The following is a 20,576-nucleotide window of genomic DNA, read 5'->3' as shown; positions in this document are numbered from 1 at the left end:
ATCCTTCAAGGAAGTCTGCTGTGTTGTCCAAAAGGGTCTGGTTCAGTGGTGGGGAACCCATGGCCTCGAGGCCACATGAATCCAATCTGGATTCAGTCAAAGGGCCACACTTGAGTACCTACAGGGCCACATGTGGCGTCAAGGCTGCAGGTTCCCACCCTTGGTCCATTATCTCTAAACCTTGCAGCTGTACTCAAACAATGGGCACTTCTTAGTCTCATGAGAGAAGAACCGGGGTCATTGCTAGCCCCCAATGTTAAACTTTCAACCAATCATCTTGTTCTCTGTGCCCCAGCTTTGTAACTCATCATGTTGTTCCCAGTTTCATGATGTCACCTACCCTGTTCTGTACTCCCAAAAACCTATTAAAGGAGAACTGTCCTTTGGCTCAGGGTCTTTGGCATAAATGGAGGTAACCCCTCATTGACAGGCAGCATGCCCCTGTTAATAAATGTTATCTTGCGTAAAGAATTACCTCAGTTTGCCCTTTTGTAAAATTTCGCTCACGACAGCATTGTATAAATGTTGCTATTGTTATATTGTGATAATAGGGAAACAGAGAGGAGATTCTTACACCATATGCTTTATTGGTTAAAAAAAAAAAAAGGGTGGAATCAGGTGCTTCATGTCTCTGCTCTAACAAGGGACACTTGTCAAACACATGCAGCTCCAGTCAGGCCCAGGGTCTTTCTTTATCTTTCCAGGTACCAAGGCTTCCTCTTCTTCATTTATAGAGAAGTATTCTGATTTGTAGTTTAGGGTAATGGTGTGAAGGTGGAAAAATTGTTAGAAGGGATAGTAGATCCAACAGGGGAACTACCCTCATTGACAAGGAGAGTGGAGGGGGTATCAGGAGCCTGGGTAGTTGCTTCCAAGGTGGGAAAATTGTTAGAAGGGACAGTGGAGCTGATAAAGGAACTACCTTCAAGGACAGGGACAGTGGTGGGGTTATCAGGAGCCTGGGTAGTTGCTTCCAAGATGGGGGTGGTCTGGGGAGGGCTGCTACCAACAGGTGGAATGGCAGGATTTCTAGGAGCTGAGGAAGTCTTCTTCAGCAACTGGGATATAAAGAAGTTCACCCTGAATGCATTCTGACTGTTGGAACCAGAAGTAGGATTTGGGTGTTCCTCCAAAGTGTAGGAAGTGATAGTAAGAGGGGCTCGAATATTTTGCTGAGAAGTGTTCCCTCCAGGAGTGGAAACATCAGGAGAAGTCTGGAAGCTTGTTGGAGATGGAAGAGTTAAGGTGAGTGCTAGAATAAGAGCATAAAGAGTTGGTTGGAATCCCATTTCTGACTGTCCCCCTTCCCAAAGCTCTCACCAAGCCTACTTAGGATTATACTTCTTAGCCTTTAAGGACTCGGGGCGTTCCCATTCCCAGTTCTTATCCTCCTGCCCCAAAGGCATTTAAAAACAGCTCTAACTGAGCTATGAATAACTCAGAAGGCATCACCCCACTTTTTAAGGCTCCCAACTGTCCAGCTGAACTTCTATCCTTTATGCTTAACCCATAGCTATGGGCATTCTGACCATACCCTCGGCAAGGTCTTTTTGTGCTCATGAGTAAATTGGGCCCTTACTCAAAGCATTCTGAAGGAGAAGCCACTGAGCCCAGAACAGACACCTCCTGAGTACTCATGCTGGGCAGTGTCCTAGACAAACAAGGCCTCAAGACAGAGTGGAAAACACTCTGAGGTCCAAAAGGCCTAGATTCTAGGCCCAGCCCTCCCACTGAGTGTACGAACTTAGGGAAGCGCTTGACCCCTCTGGGCCTCATCTACAAAATGAGGTGATTGAACTAGGATGACTTCTAAGCTTCTTTCCAGCTTGATCACCATCTCCCAACTCCTAGTTCCTCCTCTCCTCCCTCCCCCAGCCAAAGATATCAGAGCAAAGGCAGGTCCCATTGCATGTCTGCTGCAAGACTCAGGTCAACAGGCCTGGGGTTCCTGAGCCCTAGGGCCTGAACAGGAAGGGCCCACCCTGGCCCAGGTTCCCTTGCTGCTAGAAGACATTTTACTTACTGCTGGAAGTCAGGAGGGCATCCTTTAATGTCTTCACAAGGGGAAAGGGGCCCTGCCCACAAAAGGAGCCCCTGAAGTCATCCAAATCCAAGGACCACACCATGGCTCCCCCATAGTTTTCGTTCTTTATGAACCACGCCTGTGAATGTAAGGGAATGTTAGCCCGCTGACTGTTCTGAGCACCATCCAGTTTTGGTGCTGTGGGAGAGAGAGAGGAAGAAGGGGACAGAGTTTCTGACCTTGGGGAGCCCCCAGGCTGTTTGGGAGATAACCAGCCCGGGAGAGCACTAAGAGAGGGCCCAGTGAACCCACTTCTCCCCTTGCAGCATGGCAGAAGAGTGAATATGACCTGGAAGGCAAGTTCAGTACTGAGGAAAACCTTTCCTCTTCCACACCTTTGGGGCAAGGATGAGTCAAAAGCGTCTTTCCCTGCCTCAGTCTTCGAGGATTACTTTATAAAACATTCTAAACTCACGCACACGCTCATGCAGCTGCCTCTCCTGTGTCCCTCATTGCCTCCATGTATTTTTCTTAAATACTAGAGTGAAAGCCAGCACAGCATAAAAGATAGAGAGCTGGCCTCTAAGTCAGGAAGACCCAGGCTCAAGTTCTGCCTATGCCCCACATATTGGTTATGTGGCCCTGAATAAATCACATCACTCTTTAAGATGCAAGGGTACCTCTATTTTGGTAGAAGGGGTTCCTCAGAGAAAACTTCTTACAGCCATGTAATCAAGGGGACAAAATAAAATACTAGAGTCAGAAAAACTGCCCCAAGTTCTATTCCTGATCCTAGGATTAATTAACTATAGGATTTGAACAAATTAACCTCTCTGGGCTTCACTTCCTGGTTGGTAAGTTATTTTGGTACAGGATGACATAGTGGGGGGGAAAAACACATTGAATTTGGAGTCAAACTAGGTTTGAATGCCAGTTCTACCCACCTCTATTTGTGTTCTCTTGTGTAAATCACTTAACCTTTATAGGCATCGATTTCCTGCTCTGTACAAAGAGAGGGCTGAACTAGATGTCCTGTGAGGTTTGGTCCAACTCTCCATCTCTGATTCTGTGATTCTGTGATCACCAAGGTCCCTTCTAACACTTGAAAACTTTTGTCTCTGAAAAACAGACACACTGCAAAACCCTTTGCTCTTCTCATTCTACATTTTCTCCCTCTCTTCATAGCTTCAGCTATGACCTCCATGAGGATGACTCCCAAATTGTTCTCTGTCCTCAACTCTCTTCTGGGTTTCAGTCCTCTACCTCCAACTGCCTCCTAGACATCTCCACCTGAATGCCCCACCTAAAACTCAATATATCTGAAACCAAGCTTCAGATTTCTACCTCCCTCCTTTTAATAGTAACCTCATTCTTCTTGTCAAGCAGCTTGTAAATCCTTCTCTACTCCCTCAAAACAGGTGGGCCTTTGCAACAGGGAGAAGCTGGTTGTTACTAAATTGCACTGTGCCAATCTCCAAATTCATCTCAGCCTATTCGCTTCTTCCTAGTTCATTCCTGACCCAGGTTACTATCCACCTGTACAGCCCATCCCAGAGACAAGTACTGATGGATCAACTGATAGAAAGGCCAGCCAACTATATGTCATAGGGGCAGCAAGGTGGCACAGTGGATAGAGTACTGGCCTGGAATCAGGACCCGAGTTCAAATCCAACCTCAGACACATAACACTTACTAGCTGTGTGACACTGGGCAAGTCACTTAACCCCACTTGCCTCACAAAAAAAAAAAACAAAACAAAAAAAAAAAAAAAACCCACAACAATTACATGCCATAGTCCAAATAAAGGGCAGTTTTCTCTAGTTTATCCTGAATGAATAACTAGGCTGATTTTACTGGAGCATTCGTGAATCTTGCTGAAGACACTCTAATTTCCTGGGGCTTGATGAAATCAAAACAATATTATCCACATATGGGAACATCTGGAGAACATCATATATCACCATCTAGAGAAAAGTCCTGTTCCATTTGGACCTTGTGTAAAACATCTTCCACGGGAATTACTTCATTCTTTGTATTTGTATGCCTAGAACTCAGCACAGTGCTTGGCACAAAATAGGCACTTAATAAATTCTTGTTGATTAATTGGTTGATGATAGTGGTAAACACTTTTGGCAGACTTACATCATCTCAATTTATGCATCACTTGGCATTAATAATAAGAGGATCATTGAATTGAATTCTAGCTCTGTGGCTCCATTAATTAAGTACTCTTTTGATCTTACCATAGGCATAAGGGACTTCTTGTTGAATGAAAGCCTGTACAGCTATGTATTGCTATACTAAATCAGATATTTTTTGTAAAAAATAATATTAATGAACAGTACAGGGAAGTGGGAGCTTGTCATTAGTTAAAGGTCTCATATGTGTAGTACCTAAAGATAAAGAAGAGGAGGAGGAGGAAGGAGGAGGAGATGAAGAATCAGAAGGAGGAGAAGGAGAAGTAAAAGGAGAAGAAGGAAGAGGAGGAGGAGGAGATGAAGAATCAGAAGGAGGAGAAGGAGAAGTAAAAGGAGAAGAAGGAAGAGGAGGAGGAGGAGATTCATGGAATGAGGGCCAGCTTGTATTTTTCTTGATTTCATGAATAACCATGAAATACACGTCATCGAGGGTCTAACCTGCCAGGGAAAAGCCTCTGTATTTCAGTTGGTCCTCAGACAACAGACTCAACAACAGTCTGTTGCCAGTATTATATTTTAAGCCTTTCCAGTTTCATAGAAATGACCAAAGCTTAAGAGTTTAGACTTGATCCTAAAGACAGTCAGGAATGAGCTGGGTGGCACAGGGGATAGAATATTGGACCTAGAGTAAGGAAGATCTGAGTTCAAATCTTGATTCAGATACATCCTAGCTGTGAGACCCTGGACAAATCACTTAACATCTTTTCACCTCAATTTTCTCATCTATAAAATGGGAATAATAACAGCATAGGGTGGTTGTGAGGACTAAATGAGATAAGATGTGTAAAGTACTTTACAAACCTTAAAGTTCTATCGAAATACTAGCTATAATTAATTGTTAGCAGCAAGGGGAAAATGTGTGCAAAAAGATGTTTTAAGAAGGTTAATCTAGCAGTCCTTTACAATATCCTTTGCAATGCCTCATTGGGCATGCAGCTGACCTGGGGCGTACGTGTCCTTAGGTTCTCAGCTTCAAACTCGGCTGGCACAGCTTTTGATAATTCAGGATCTAATACAACACGATGAGGGACAGGCATTTAAGGGGGACTGCCAGATTTGGGTTAAGTACAGGTTTTAATCATTAGTATCCAGATACTAGCATGAATCAGCAGATCTGATCCTCTGCCAGGGTTAGATAGTTAGGAGAGCAGGTGCTCAAAAACCTTACATGACTTCCCCAGTGCTTAGAGGATAAAGCTGAAGTGCCCTCCATAACATAGCCTCAACCTTCATTTCAAATCTTACTCCCCTGCACCAGCCTTCTGCTCCAGACATACTGGTGTACTCATGGAACATGCCACTTGCATGCCTCCCTCTTTGACTTTGCTCCTGGCCCTCTGCCTGCTTAGCTACAGGCACACATTTCCCTTTATTACAGAGAAAGACATGGATGTATTTGGGCTGAGATGGAAGACAGAAGAAGAGACTGGAGGAAGACAAGCGGCGATCCACAGAGAGGGTCAGAGGCTGAGTCGCCGCATTTAGAGCTAGCCAGCCTACGGCACGAACGCCCTCAGTGCGTCACTGAACAAAGCCTCTTCCACTGTTCCAAAGAGCACTACGTTCGTCATGCGGGCAGCTCATCGCTCATCCAGTGTTCAGAGAGCACCGGATAGATGGCCACAGTGCAAAAATGTTCCTTGAAGCTGCAGGAAGGAGACGATCTTTTTTCTTAGAACATTCTTAGCCTAAAGCCAAGCTTGTGAGAAAGCATGAAGTCTGAAAAGTCTATCTTTCATGCCCTCCCCACTTCAAACATTAGGTACTGTCCTTCTTACTTCCCATCAGGTAGCCTCCTAGCTACCAGGGCTCCACAGTCGGTTGGTGCCCTACGTTCTGACCTCTTTCTCTATTCCCTCACTGCTGTCAAACCTGCTCTCCCACCTATCTGACTTTGGGAAAGGATGAGATCCACCAATTCATGCTAAGGCGCACATGACTAATAATGGCTTTATGTGCTATGCCATGGGTATTTACAGTGCCTTTTTGCCCAGGAGCAACACTTTAACCCAAAGGAATGAAACTTGAATTGACTGAAGGGGAGAAAGCTAGACAGCAGAATTATGTCAAAAGTTGAGAGCAGGGGCTTTCCTGGTACACCCACACCAAATCCCATGACAAAAACAGCTGCCTACTTCCCAAAACACTGTTAACACTCCAGCTCTCTCTCTCGCTCTCTCTCTCTCTCTCTCTCTCTCACACACACACTCACACACACACACACACACACACACACACACACACACAAACTACTTATAGAATTGAATTTTAAGTGGAAGTAGGAATATGGAACACATTGGGCCCAGTTATATGTCACCAAGAATTGGAGCCCCATGAAAACTTGAGATGAAGGAAGAATCAGGTCCTTACTTTGTGAAGAAAGCTGTAGACATCATCATAGCCAACCCAATCATTCCTCTTGTAGGCATAGAAGACTTTTTGCTCCTTAATCCATTTTATCGTGGCTTCCTTGAGGAAGGTACAGATCTGTCAGCAGAGCACAGATAAGAGAAGGGTGTGTGAATGAAAGATACGGGCAGAGATGATGGGTACAGACAGACCGAAGACCTGTGCAGCCATCTACCCTTCCCAAGAGGTAAAGGCTAACTGGGTAAACACGGCATGACTATGGTGGAAGGAAGAAAACTCACCAAGGGGTGAGTAAGGACCTGTGTTTTGGGATGGAGGGGAGGAAGAAGAGGGAAGGACTTTTGGACTATTCCATTCTCCCCAGGAAGCAGAGATTAACCACGTAGTTGGCCAATAGTGATAACCATAGCTCCCATTTATATGGTTTTCAAAGCCTTTCTTTTCTGATCATCTCTACACTCTGTGAGATAAGAAAGGATAGATTTGGAAGCACCTATTTCTATTTCCTCCCCTCATCCCCCGATCACAGGGCAGAATACATCATCCCCTTTCCTACCACCAACACATACATGTTGGAATTATCCCCAGCATTCCCAAGGTCTCAGACCTCCATCACCTTGATTGTTTTCCCCAGGCACACCCCACCCCCAACTAAATAGAAATGCCCAGAATGTAGCACTCTCCCAAAGGTATCCCTTGCCCTCTACAGAAGGTCTACCCCAATCACCTCATAGTAAGCCAAAAACCCAGATTCCTGAGTATAATTCCCAGGAGATGATGGCCCAAAAGCAGGAGCCCCTATCCCATGGCTGGAGCTCAGGATGTGAAAGGTACGCCCATAGGCAGGAAACCCCATGACGAGCTTCTCCGGGGGAGCTCCCTTCTTTTTCCATATCTTCATGGCAATTTCCTGCAGAGGTGAGAATAGATTCTCACCCACTCTTTGTTAGTGGGGGCCCCACCAATTCCCCTCAACACAGAAGTGGGAACCAGCCCAGGTCCACCTTCTTACACAATTCAAGTAGTCTACTTTATTATTCTCCCAATTCCTTCCATACAGGGGGCTGTTGTGCCCAGTGACCACTTCCCAACTTCCATGGAAATCATAAGTCAAGACACTGACATAGTCCAAAAGCCTGGAAAGGAAAGTTATATAAGAACATGAAGATTTAGACAGGCAGCTCCCATTCTAAAAAAGGCAGAATTTTCTATCCCAAAGTTGTTCCATTGCTTTCTGACTTTGTTGCTTTCTCCTAATCCATGCTGCGGGCCTGAGATATCTGTCATATTTTTCCTCCCCATCATTCCAGAAGCCTTAAAATTTTGCCTCCTTTATGAAGTCCTCTGGGGCTTTTATAGGCTTCCTGCCTATAGAGCTCCCATATCTCTCCCATTACTCTCCACCTTGAAACACATTCCTCTTACTGGGTAACCAGTATTAACACCCAATGCTTTCTTTAAAAAATTTTACATTTTTGGTCCATCATCCATCTGTGCCAGAGACTACATCTTGGATTGTGTGCAGTCAGAAGGCAGCAACCAAGTCTATCTGATGCTTTTTGTGTAAGGTCCGGTCCAACATTTGAATTGTGGTGGTGATTAAGGTGAATGTCAAGATGAACTCCACGTCTTCTCACTGGGAAAGCCTTGGCTATGTAGATGACAAATCTCCCTTCCTCCTCAACTCTACACACACTCATGTTAGGGCAAGCTAGAAGTTCTTCTGCCTGCCTGGGTTCAGGTAACAACCCTCCCCTGCCACTCAGGTACCTTGACTCCAGCCAGGGTCACTGTTTCCTCACCTTGCAATAGTTGACACATCATAGGCATGGCTGATGATTTTGTAGTCACCAGACACAGCTGCAGTGAGCAGCAGCCTGCTTTGCTCAGTGTCCTGGGCCTCATTATGGAAGGCAACCAGAAGTTCCTAGAGAGAGGTGATAGAGGGGGAGGAAGGCAGAGGGAGGAAGGTAAAGAGAGGTGAGGCAAGGGAGGCAGGTTGAGAGAAGGGGGCAGATGTGAGAAGCAAGGCAGGGGAGATAGACAATGAAGAGGAGGCAACGCAGAAGAAAAGAGACGAGGAAAGGGAGGAGGGAGAAGAGAAAGCAAGAGAGAGAGAAAGAGAGAGAGAGAGAGAGGAGAATGTAAGAGAGAAAGGAGAGTGGATGTGGCGGGGGGCAAATAGAGAAGTAGAAAAGGAGACCGAGGCAATAGTTAGGGAGACAGTATCAGAGAGAAAGGCAAATGGAGGCAGACAGGGAGAGAGAGAGAAAGTAGCAGTAAAAAGCCAGAGGGAAAACAAAAAGGACTTCTATAGAGACCCCTGCCCAGCAGCACCCCCCCTTCTCTCAAGCATCTTAAGTGTTTGTAGTATTTTATTTGTTGCCAGAAAACCCACCATTCCCATCTCCCTTACTAGGGGAAAGATGGCACTGGCTCAGGAGTCTCCCCTCAGGGAACCTTCACTCCTGTCCCAGAGTCTCCCTCTCCCTTCTGGCCCCCAGAGAGTGACTTTACTTGAATCAAGGAGGTGAATCGGCCACGATCCTCTTTGGGACTGCCCCTAAATGTGGGGTACTGGAAGAAAAGGTCAAGGCCGTCAAAGCCGTGCTTCCGCAAGAAGACTATGACCGAGAAAATGAAAGTTTGTCGGTTCTCGAATGTGGAGAGCATCTTGGTGAATCTGTGGGGAAGACCTAGGAATCAGGAAGGTGCCATCCCTATAGGATCGCTGGGTCCCACAGGGTCTCCTGGGCAGAACTCCAGAGAAAAACCAAGCTGTGTGCCAACTGAAATGGGCAAGGGCTCAAGGGGAAGGGCAGGCTAGAAACTTAGAAAACAAGCAGTGGTTTTGTCTTTATTTTGTTTTCTGAGTGTTTGGGGCCAGCCTGAGCCCCAGCCCCCCTGCTGAGTGGGAAGATATTTTTAAAGTCCTGTGTTCCAGCCCCTATAGGTTAAAAAATAAACAAATAAATCAAAGATCTAGAGCAAGTCTTAGAGGATATCTGGTCCAACCCCCTCTTTTTACAGATGAGGAAACTGAGACCCAAGAAAGTAAAATAACTTGTCCAAAGTCACGCAGATAGTAAGCATCAGAGAGAGCATTTGAACTCAGTCCTCTGGATCCAGAGCCAGGACTCTCCACTATGCCAGATTGCCTCCCAACCAGAAAACAATAAAAATTTATATTCACATGGCCCTCTGAGGTTTATAGAGCACTTTTCTCATGATAGTAGGGAATACATATATTATGATCTCCATTTTACAGATAGAGAAACTGAGATTCAAAGATGAACTGCCCAAGGTTACACAGTTCAGAGCTCAGACTCAAAGCTAAATCTCCTGACTCCAAATCCAGGGCTCTTTCCACTACACTAGTCAAGTCAATAAGCATTTATTCAGCACCTACTACATGCCAGGCACTGTACTGAGCATACAAAGAAAAGCAAAAAACAGTTCCTGATCCCAAAAAACCATACAAACAACTGTATACAAATGAGATATATAGATACAGATTATACACACACATATATATATATATATATATACATATATGATAAATTGGAGATAATCAACAGAGGGAGGGCACTAGCATTAAGGGGACTGGGTACAGATAGTGGGATTTTAGCTGGGACTTGAAGGAAGCCAGAGAAGTCAGGTGGCAGAGATGGGGGAGAGAATTCCAAGTATGGGGGACAACCAGTGAAAATGCTCAGAGTCTGGAGATGGAGCATCTTGTGCAAGAAGCAGCCAGGAGGCCGGTATCACTGGACCAGAGAGTACATGGTGCAAAGGGGGCAAAAGACTTGAAAGGTGTTAGGGAATCCGGTTATGAAGGGCTTTGAAAGCCAAAGATTTTATTTTTGACCCTACAGGTAATAGGGAGCCAGTGAAGTGTACTGAATAAGAGGGGTGACATGGTCAGAACCTTCACTTTGGAAAAATCCATCTTGAAAGCCAAGCAAAGGATGGATTGGAGATACCTGAGGCAGGGAGACTGACCAGCAGGCTACTGCAAAAATCCAGGTGTGAAGTGATAAGAGCTTGTACTGGGGGGGTGGCAGTATCTATTAACTCTCTTAGGGGATATGGAATGGACTTGCGATTTCACAGGGAACTCCCAAAAGACGGAAATGGTCAACATGTTCTCTGTAACTTATGAGTCTTAGAGAATTGCCTGGGGAACTAAGAGGTTAAGTGTCTTGCTCAGGGTCACACAGCTGTTATGTACATGTCAGAGAAAGGATTGGAATCTGTGTCTTTTGGCTCCAAGAGTGGCTCTCCATCCACCAACTCCACTTCTTCACTACTACTACTACTACTACTACTACTACTACTACTACTACTACTGCTGCTGCTGCTGCTACTACTACTACTACTATCACTAATAATAATAATAACAATAATAGGAATTTCTATCTGTCAAGGGGAACTGCAGAAAGCCTGTGTGGAGAGACCTCTTGGGATAAATAAGGGCACAGAGGGCCCTAATTTTCCTAGTTGCAGAGCCAGCCTGAGACCCAGCCCCAGCCTCAGTGGACCTAGATTATAGCAAGTCCTCACTGGCCATAGCTTCCACACATTCATAGCACCTGTTCCACCAGCTCTCAGGTTCTAGTCTCATTCCAGCCACCCCGTTCACCAATCTCAATCCTTTCTCAACCCAAAGAGGTGATGACTTAACGTTCCCACCTGTTTGTGCCAAAGTACCAGCCTCCAATGGACAGCAGTATACGAAGATCCTTGTTTCTGTTATGCGGAGGAAGGAGATAGAGGAAATTACAACCAGCTCTCAGTTATCTGCCCTCACAGGGCTCAGAGAAGTATAGCCAATAAGTAGCCAAACTAAGACTTGAACCCAGTTCTCCTGACTCCAAATCATTTTTATTCACCTCTGGATAGACCCAGAAAACAAGCAAATTCCAAGACAGCTGCTTCCCTTTAATTGGCTTTTCCTTGAATTGGCTTTTACTCTCTTTCCACCTGTATTTATAAATGGGAAACCTCCCTCTTCCACAGAAAGGGCAGAATAGAGGGTCAGGCTCAAGGGAAGTGCCAGGCAGAACAGGAAGTTAGACATGAAGAACACCTCTAATCTTTAAACACAGCCTCTGTTCTGGTCTTTGCATTAGCCAGGCACCCAGCTTCCCCAACATCTCTCAGGGCAGCTGTGGAAACACAGAAGGGTAGGGCCACAGCATGCTAGACCCAAAGGGGGCCTGAGATGCTTGTTTTATTTCGTAAGTTCAGAATAAAATGTTAAAAATAAAAATAGATAAAATGGGAGCCTGAGAGATAACCGAGACTGAGCCTCTCATTTTACAGATGAGGAAACCAAAGCCTATAGAAAAGTGACTTGGCCTGTTAGTAACAGGGCCAGGATTAGAACCCCAATCTCCTTACTAACAGTCTGGTCCTCTCCCCACTACTCCGCTGCTACCTCACACAGAAGGATGGCTGACCTTTCCTTGAGACTCTTAAGCTGCGGGTACATTTTCTCCTCATCATTCCTCTCTGTGGGGGTAATTCTGTTGTTCTGCATCGATGCAAAGGCATACACCAGGTGGGTGCAGAGATAGGGGTCCAGGTCCTCCGGGAAGAGGAAGGCAGGGCTTGGGCGATACTGGGCCCAGCTAGTGAGGTAACAGACCAGTTTGAAGGCTGTACCTGGCATGGGAAAGCAGCCATTACTGGGGGAAGAATTAAGGAGTGGCCTCCCCAGGGTGGGCCAGACACATCCTCAGGGAGCCAAGCCACCAGGCTGACTCACACCCTCTTAGAAATGGAAGAGATTGGAGAGGCCAACTAGCCTGAAATCTCATTTTACAGCTGAGGAAATTAAGTTTAAGAGAGGTGAAAGGGCTCAGTCCACACAGCCAGGACGTGAGTAACAAAACCAGGATGTGAATCCAGGTGCTCTGACTCCAACTCCTTTGTATTTTCCACTGAGCCCTCTGCCTTCTGAGAAGAGCTGGGTCATCACCATGGATTCTCCAGGATTCCTTGCATATAGTTAGATGTGGCCAGAATGAGCTGCTGGAGTGGGGATGATGTTCCGTGCTTTCTCATCCCCCAAGACCCCTAAGCCAGGATGCCCTCTCCATTAAAATGAGAGGAAGCATGTCTCCCCTCCCCAAGAAAGACATTAGAAGTTTAGAGAGCTTGACAGTAGGTGAAACTCAGCCCTAGGGGGAATTGAGGGAGTGTGTGAAGGGGAGAGGTTGTGCTGTATCCTTACCCAGCTGGAGCTGGAGCAGGAGGGCCAAACCTGCAGGAGAAATAGGAAAATATTACACACACACACACACACACACACACACTCACACACTCACACGCCCCATTGCTAGCTAGGGAGGCAAATGACCTGGTTATAAATTCCAGCTTTGTTACTTCCCACATGCATGACCCTCACCTTTCTGGACGTAGCTGCCTCATTTGCACTAGATAACAATCGTCATCATTATCGTAATAGCTAACATATCCATTGTTGTTGTTCAGTCATTTCAGTCATATCTGACTCTTTGTGAACCCATTTGGGGTTTTCTTGGCAAAGATGCTACAGTAGTTTGCCATTTCCTTCTCCAGCTCATTTTACAGGTGAGGAAACTGAGGCAAACGGAGTTGAATGCCTTGTCCAGGGTCACACAACTAGTAAGTGTCTGAGGACAGATTTGAACTCATGTCTTCCTAACTCCAGGCCCAGTGCTCTGGGCCACCTACTTGCCCCCCTAACATATCCATAGTACTTTCAAAGATACACACACATATCCATACATACATATATACATTATATATATATATAATTTGAGGCCCCTTAAAGCTCTAAAACTGTGAACCTAAGGTATTATATCCAAACACATACCTATGTGCAAACAGAAATGCAGATAAGAGCATATATACTTACATGAATACATATGCCCACATGGCATATAAACAGGCCTGCATATGCCCACATTCAAAATACAAAGAAATGTACATATAACAGGAATAATCAGAGGAGCCTCTTAATCTTCTGGGACTATGTGGACAAAATAACAAAAATAGCCGGTGCTTGTGTAGCATTTTAAGATTTGCAAAGAATGCCAATTAAATCCTGCACCTTATCCCATTTAGGCCTCCCAACAAACACTTAGGTTGAGTATAATGCTGTTTTTCTCCCTTTGTAGATGAAGAAACCAAGTCCAGAAGAGATGATGGGATTTGCCGAGAGTCTCACAAGCAGGAACCTTCTACTCAAACACGAATGCAACTCCCCTTTTCCCCAATATACACAAACACCAAAGCACACAGCCTCGCACAGATACAGGGATACTTCTCAGAATACCCAGTAGCAATTCCATAGTCCAGACTAAGATGGTCTGTCCGTTGTCCCCAAGGTGTAGATCCTTTGGCAGGGCAGACCAAGCAGTGGGTGAGACTGACAGCTTCTCTGTGAGAAAATGGGCTTGGGGGATGCCAAGTGGGATCTAGACACACTTACCAGCCCAGAGCAGCAGTCTTGCCATGTTGTGAGCCCTCAAGCTGTGAAGCCAAAGTGTGGCGTTGATTTTTATGAGCCACTGGGTGCGCACCTTCAAAGGACAGTCCAGCCCCAAGCCCAAAAGAGTCCTGTTCCAATCGCTGGTGATTCATGGACCCCTGTCACCTGTTGCAGGAACAGGTTGCCCCAGAGTCACAGTGTCCCCAGGGCCTCCTGGCAGCCCTGCAAAGCCCACCTGCAGGTTCTAAAGCAATTGTCCTGTCAACATAGGACTGAGACTCCCAGCATTTTGAGATCCTGCCAAGGTCTCTAAACTGCCCCCTCCTTGGTACTGAGCCCTTCCCCCACTTCTACCACCAATATGTCAAAGATTTTAGAGCTAGAAGGGACCTCAGTGTGATCTAGTACAACCCTTCATTTTACAGAGAAGGACATCAAAGCCTAGGGAAACTAAGAGACATGCCCAAGGTCACATCAACCCTTATCTTTGGTCCTCATCCTCACTTCCCTATCACTCTTTTCATACTCCAGCTTTCTCTCCTTGATAGAATGTGAACTCTTTGAGAATAGAGACCATGTTTTTGTCTTTCTTTGTATCTTCAGGGTAGCCACTAAAGCAGAGAAGTGGGTGGTACAATGCATAGAGTAGTGGGACTGGAATCAGGAAGACCAGAGTTCAAATCCAGACACTTACTAGCTGTGTGACCCAAGTAAATTACTTATTAACCTCTATTTCCCTATCTGTAAAATGTGGATAATAAGACAGCCGAATTTTCACAGGGTTGTTATAAGGATAACACTAACATTTGTAGAGTGCTTTGCCAACCTTAAAGTGCTATATAAATGCTAACCATTATTATTATTAGCACAGTGCCTGGAACATAGTAAACCTTTAATAAATTGTTTATTCATTAACTGGGAGTCAGTTCCAATATCTGGCACTCAGATCTCTTACCTTCCTGGCAAATATATAACTTAAAAGCAAGGCACTGAAGATGTCTGGACAGACTTGCTCAGTCCAATTCAGTTCTCCTCACTGGTACTTGGGACCCTTTTTTGATACTCGCCCACCTTCCTGGTCCTTAGTTTCTTCTTTCCCTCCTTCTTTCCTGCTGGCCCCCCCCCCCCCCCCACTCCAACCACAGCCATTCCTCATGCTTTGACTATACACAAAGGCTGGGAAATTTGAAAACCTCAATGTGAAGCTCTGAAGAAATCTCTACATGTTTTAAAACACTTTAGCATCACACCTCTAGCACTTTCTATTACATTTTGATTTCCCTTATTCATGAAACATCTTTAAAATTTTTATTTCAATTAATAAACATTTCTTTTCTTCTTCCTACTCCCTTACTACCGCCCTTCTCCCCTGGGTGGGGAAAGGGGAGACCCTTGTAACAAATATAGTCAAACAGAACAAATTCCCCCATTGGCTATGTCCAAAAATGTGTTTTTCTGCTTCATGAGTCCATCACCTCTGTGTTAGGAGGTGGGTTGCATTCTTCATCATTGATCCTCTGGAATTGTGATTGATCATTGCATCAGAGTTCCTAAGTCTTTCAAAATTGTTCGTTTTCCTAGGTACACTGTCTTCACTCTGTATCAGTTCATACAAGTCTTTCCAGATTTCTCTGAAACCATCTTTCTCCATTCTTTATAATGCCATAGTATTCCATTACATTCATATACCATAATTTGTTCAGTCCATTCCCCAATTGAAAGGTCCTTAGTTTCTAGGGTTGGGTTTTTTGTTTTGTTTTGGGTTTCTGCCACTACAAAAGAGCTGTTACAAATTTTTATGTATAAGACTTTTTCTTCTTTCATTGATCTTTTTTGGGTTATAGGTCTAATAGTATTAATGATGGTTGGATCAAGGAGTATGCACAGTCTAGTTAATTTGGGTATCAAATTGCTTTCCAGAAAGGCTGGATCAATTCACACTTCCACCAACAGTGCCTCAGTATATCTATTTTCCCAAAGCTCCTCCAACATTTATCCTTTTTTCTTTTTTTGGGGGGGGGTTAATTGGCAAATTAAACTTTGCCAACTTGATGGATCTAAGGTGGAACTGCAGAGTTGCTTTAATTTTCATTTCTCTAATAGTGGAGCATTTTTCCACATAGCTATAAACAGGTTAAATTTCTTCCATTGAGAACCACCCTTGACCATCCTTTAGCCATTTACATCACTGCTTGCCTTAACTATTGCAATAACTTTTTTGGCCCCATCTCAGATGGGAGATATTTGCCCATTTCCACCATCATCCACAAGCTGCTAATGATCAATAACATTTTCAAATTCTCTCTCAAAATACTATGTGCTTCCGGGCCTAACAACAAACTCATTGAAGACTTATTTTGCATATCCTTACTCTAGTTCCCATTCTGGGTTCCCCATTTTTGCTTTCTCACTCTGAAGATAATTTTCCTTAGTAGAGGAAATGCCTTCTATCCATCCTATTGCCTTTCCATCCATACTAAGCACTGGTCATAATCCCTGTCTGGATCTTCCACTTGTCCACTTCTTATTGCAGAAGCATTTATCACAAATCTAAGCTCATTCCTGGCTTTATCCTTCCTGATAGTATTTTATAAAATCTTTGCAACTCTTCTTTAAGCAATGGGACCCCCCTAATCTGCCTACAAATGATTTGGTTATGCTTTCACCAAATCAAGGCTAAAAGTCAGGCTACTTAAGTTTTCTTCTCCTCTACCACACTCAAGGAGGAAGTGGTCATTTCTACATCACCCCCTAATTCTATGGGTTCCCATCATTTCCTCCCCATTCATCACTTGGTGAGAGTAAGATCCAGCACAGAATTTCTTGTTAGTTCTTTCACCGTTTGAAGGATGAAATTATCATTATAGTGAGTCAGGAATACATGAGCAACTGTTTTTGGTAGAGAGCTCCAGTTATGCCTAGATAATTGACCTTTGTGCCAAGTATGTGATGTTTCCCAAATTTATCTAGTACTGTCCAGATGATCTGTAACATATTCAGATAACAAAATCACTTCTAAAGATCTTCACTAAATGAACCGAATGCTTTCCCGCTCTGGCTCCTGGATTTCCTTTATCAGTATACCTACTTAATACACAATATTACTTCACCCCACATTTTACCTAAGTGATTTCTTTCCAATAATGTATACCCATAACAGTCGCTAGATGGTGCAGTAGAGCGAGCACTGGACCTGCAGTGAAGACCCGAGCTAAAATTTGGCCTCAGATACTCACGAGCTGTGTGGCACTGGGCAAGTCGACTAGTTTGCCTCAGTTTCCTCAGCTGTAAAATGGGAATCACACTAGCACCTACTTCCCAGGTTGTTGTAAGGACCAGATGAGATATTATTAAGCACTTAGCACAATGCCTGGCACTTAATGGTTTCTTCTCCTTCCTGCTATTCAGAACCACTTTCCAAACATAGGCCTCACTCATCTCAATGATCTAAGGTGAAATTTGCCACTTTGAGCTAGGACTTCATTTATCTTGTTTACACTGTACATTTGTGTATAGATGTTTTCCTGCTGGTTCATTCCTTGGATTTTGTCTCCTTTAAACCTGTGACACTCCTTCCTATACTGAAGCTACTTCCTGCCCCAAGCTTTTCAGTTCAAATTTTTTTCAATTAGATTTCTGAAACACAAGACAAAAGCATTCTTACCAGACTTTATGATGAAAATCAAGGGCCTCTTTGAGACAAAAAAAATGACTCAGGGGCAACATAGATGTGGTTTTTTTTTTTTTTTTTTTTTTGGTTAGGCAAGGGGGTTGAGACTTGCCCAGGGTCACACAGCTGTGTTATGTGTCTGAGGCTGGATTTGAACTCAGGTCCTCCTAAATCCAGGGCTGGTGCTCTATCCACTGCACCACCTAGCTGCCCCACAGATGTGGCTTTTGACAGTGCTGTAGTAGACGGACTCAGAGACTGATGAGACTGGAGTATTTTTTTTAAAGTTGTGGCTGCTGGTGGAGGTACTTCCCACACAGGGTGCTAGGGCACCCCTATACTGGGAGAGGAAGCAGCTCTAGCTATAGCATCAGTGAGGAGACTGCCACAGATTTAGGGTGCTAAGATATTTCACAGACATCCAAAAGAAACTATTTCAGCTTGGCCTGGGGTGGGACCAGGGTCAAGGCCAACTGAGATACAGTCCCAAATGTCACAAACATACAAGGAAGTTAAGGGCTTGGCCCTCCTGTTCATATCCAAGAGCTCATGAAGACCTAGCACAAAAAGAATTAAACCTATTGTTTCCAGACGGTTGAATGTAGGGCTATATATATATATATATATACACATCTATGCAGGGCATTGTTTGGCTTTTCCGGAGTGACTGTGACATGCAGGTGTGTTGGAGATGTGGGGAAGACAGGTAGGGAGAACACCCAGGAAAGCAACTAGTCCTGGCCTCTTGTGTCAAAATGAAGGTACTGCAAGGTCTCAGGCCTCCAGCAGGGTCTCTAGCACCTTCCCCAATTATCTTCTGCTTATCCCATACGTAGCCTGTCCTTCGTACATTATCTGTTGTCTCCTCCATTAGACTACCTACAAGCTCCTTGAGGGCAGAACTGCCTTTTGCCTTCTTGTATCCCCAGAGCCTAGCACAGTACCCACCACATAGCAGGCACTGAATGTTTATTGACTGATTCAGTTAAACTCCATTCCTGACAAACTGCAGACATTTTCTCCCTAGGGATGTTATTTGGACACTCCCGCTATTACTAAATAGCAGTTGATGAACTCAATGGCTGGAAAAGACAAGAACAGATTATACAGGCCTTTGAAAAGGATAAAGCACTAACAAAATGGAGACCCATTGAAAAGTACAGCTGGAAAGGTTCATAGCATGAGTGAGAATAGCAAGAACACCCACGCATCCAGTCCAAACTCATTTTACTGATGTGGAAACTGAGGCCCAAAGAAATCTGCTTAAGTTCCCACAGTTAGGTGGTAGAGCTGGAAGTCCTTCCAGGTACTGATTCCAAACCCAGTGCCCAGTACTACATCATGCTTTCACTCGGATTACTTAATCCATCCCCTTCACGTTACAAGAGAAAACTGAGCCCTAAAAAGAAGTGACTTGTCCACAGCCACACAACCAGTTGGTTAATGAGATAGCTTAGTGGTCACTTTTTTTGTGTAGGATGAACAGGGATAAATTACCTTGCGAGGCAACCTCCACAGGTTGGCTGTGCTCAGCCTGAGGTTTCCATCATTTTCTAAGGCAGAGATTCTTAACCTAGGTCTGCGAACTCAGATGCAAAACCTAAGCCCCATCATTCAAACATAACCAGTTTTCTTTGTAATCTCGGACTTGACTTTATACATTTAAAAACACTATTTTAGGAGGTCCACAGATTTGCCACGGGAGCCACGAGACACATGAGACAAAGATGCTGAAGAAGCCGCCCCCCTCCCCCCTCCCCAGAGTACCCGAGCATAGGGACTGTGGCCTAATGCTGGACGTGGAAACAAAAGGATTAGACCCAGATCCCAGCTTAACCTTTTCTCAGGCAGCCTCGGGCAAGTCAGTTAGCCGCACTGGGCCTGTGAACTTTTAGGCCACACTTCATTTTCTCTCCCACATCTACATATCCACCAACAGCCAGATTCAGCCACAGCCTTTTGGCCTTCAACAGAACTCAAGTCACGTCTTTTTAACAATTTTCCCTCTTTCCTTGCTGGATGCTTCACTTTAACCACTCCAAAACCCACCAGCTGTTTCAAGCTTTAGGTGTGTATCACACCCTACTTATACAATCTGATATCCAACAGGATACTGTTTTATGTAAACTTGGTATGTATCTCTCTGTGCCTAGTAGTAAAACTGGCAGTCAGACTTTAAAACAGACCTTTGATTTCATTGCATTGGTGAGAAAACATCCTCTCTACCAGCACAGACTAGCAACCATTTTTGGAATTTAGTATCATTTGTATGTCTCAGGGACAGGACTTAAATTCAGGGCAATACTGCCTGCACACTTTTACTGACTGCAAAATGAGGTCACTCATACACCTAAGTGGTGTTAAGATCTGCTTTCTGATTCTTTTATCTCCCTCTATGTTTATGGAACTTCTGCTGATTAAAAAAGTTCCAGGAAAAAGATCTCATCCCTATAGTTTTCCCCCAATTAATTATACCTGGGCAGAGTAGTTTAGTTTGCAAAACATCCTTATCTCGCATTACCTTATTGCAAATTTACAAACCTATGTATAGCTAATAGCTAACATTTATATAGTACCTACTATGTGCTAAATGCTTTACAAACATCTCATCTGATCCTCAAAAAAAACCTTTCGAGGTAGATGCTGTCATTACCCCCATTTTACAATGGAGGAAACCAAGGCAATAGAAAATGAAGTGACTTGCCCAAAGTCACCGTCAGTGGGTGTCTGAGACTGGATTTGAATTCAGGGCTGCTGGATTTGAACCAGCTCTATCTTTTGTGCCACCTAGCTGCCTCTAGGTAGAGCATTTATCATCCTCATTCCAAACCCAAC

The 20,576-nt window shown here is 44.5% G+C and overlaps 1 protein-coding gene across 1 annotated transcript; it reads right to left on the bottom strand.

Moving 5' to 3' along the window:
- Nucleotides 1-664: 664 nt before the first annotated feature.
- Nucleotides 665-14,096, bottom strand: LOC114041780 (oviduct-specific glycoprotein-like). The gene is made up of 11 exons (XM_027860409.1): nt 14,072-14,096; nt 12,830-12,859; nt 12,054-12,258; nt 11,284-11,340; nt 9,109-9,274; nt 8,394-8,518; nt 7,604-7,727; nt 7,319-7,501; nt 6,592-6,708; nt 2,024-2,162; nt 665-1,252 (listed from the first exon to the last, which is right to left on the bottom strand). The coding sequence occupies exons 1-11, from the start codon at nt 14,094-14,096 to the stop codon at nt 756-758; spliced, it is 1,668 nt and encodes a 555-aa protein (XP_027716210.1). The 3' UTR covers nt 665-755.
- Between the last annotated feature and the right edge of the window lie 6,480 nt (nt 14,097-20,576).

Source organism: Vombatus ursinus, unplaced genomic scaffold (genome assembly GCF_900497805.2).
Source record: "Vombatus ursinus unplaced genomic scaffold, bare-nosed wombat genome assembly UNPS02014179.1, whole genome shotgun sequence".
Taxonomy (NCBI): domain Eukaryota; kingdom Metazoa; phylum Chordata; class Mammalia; order Diprotodontia; family Vombatidae; genus Vombatus; species Vombatus ursinus.
This window is presented reverse-complemented; position numbering and strand designations above follow the sequence as displayed.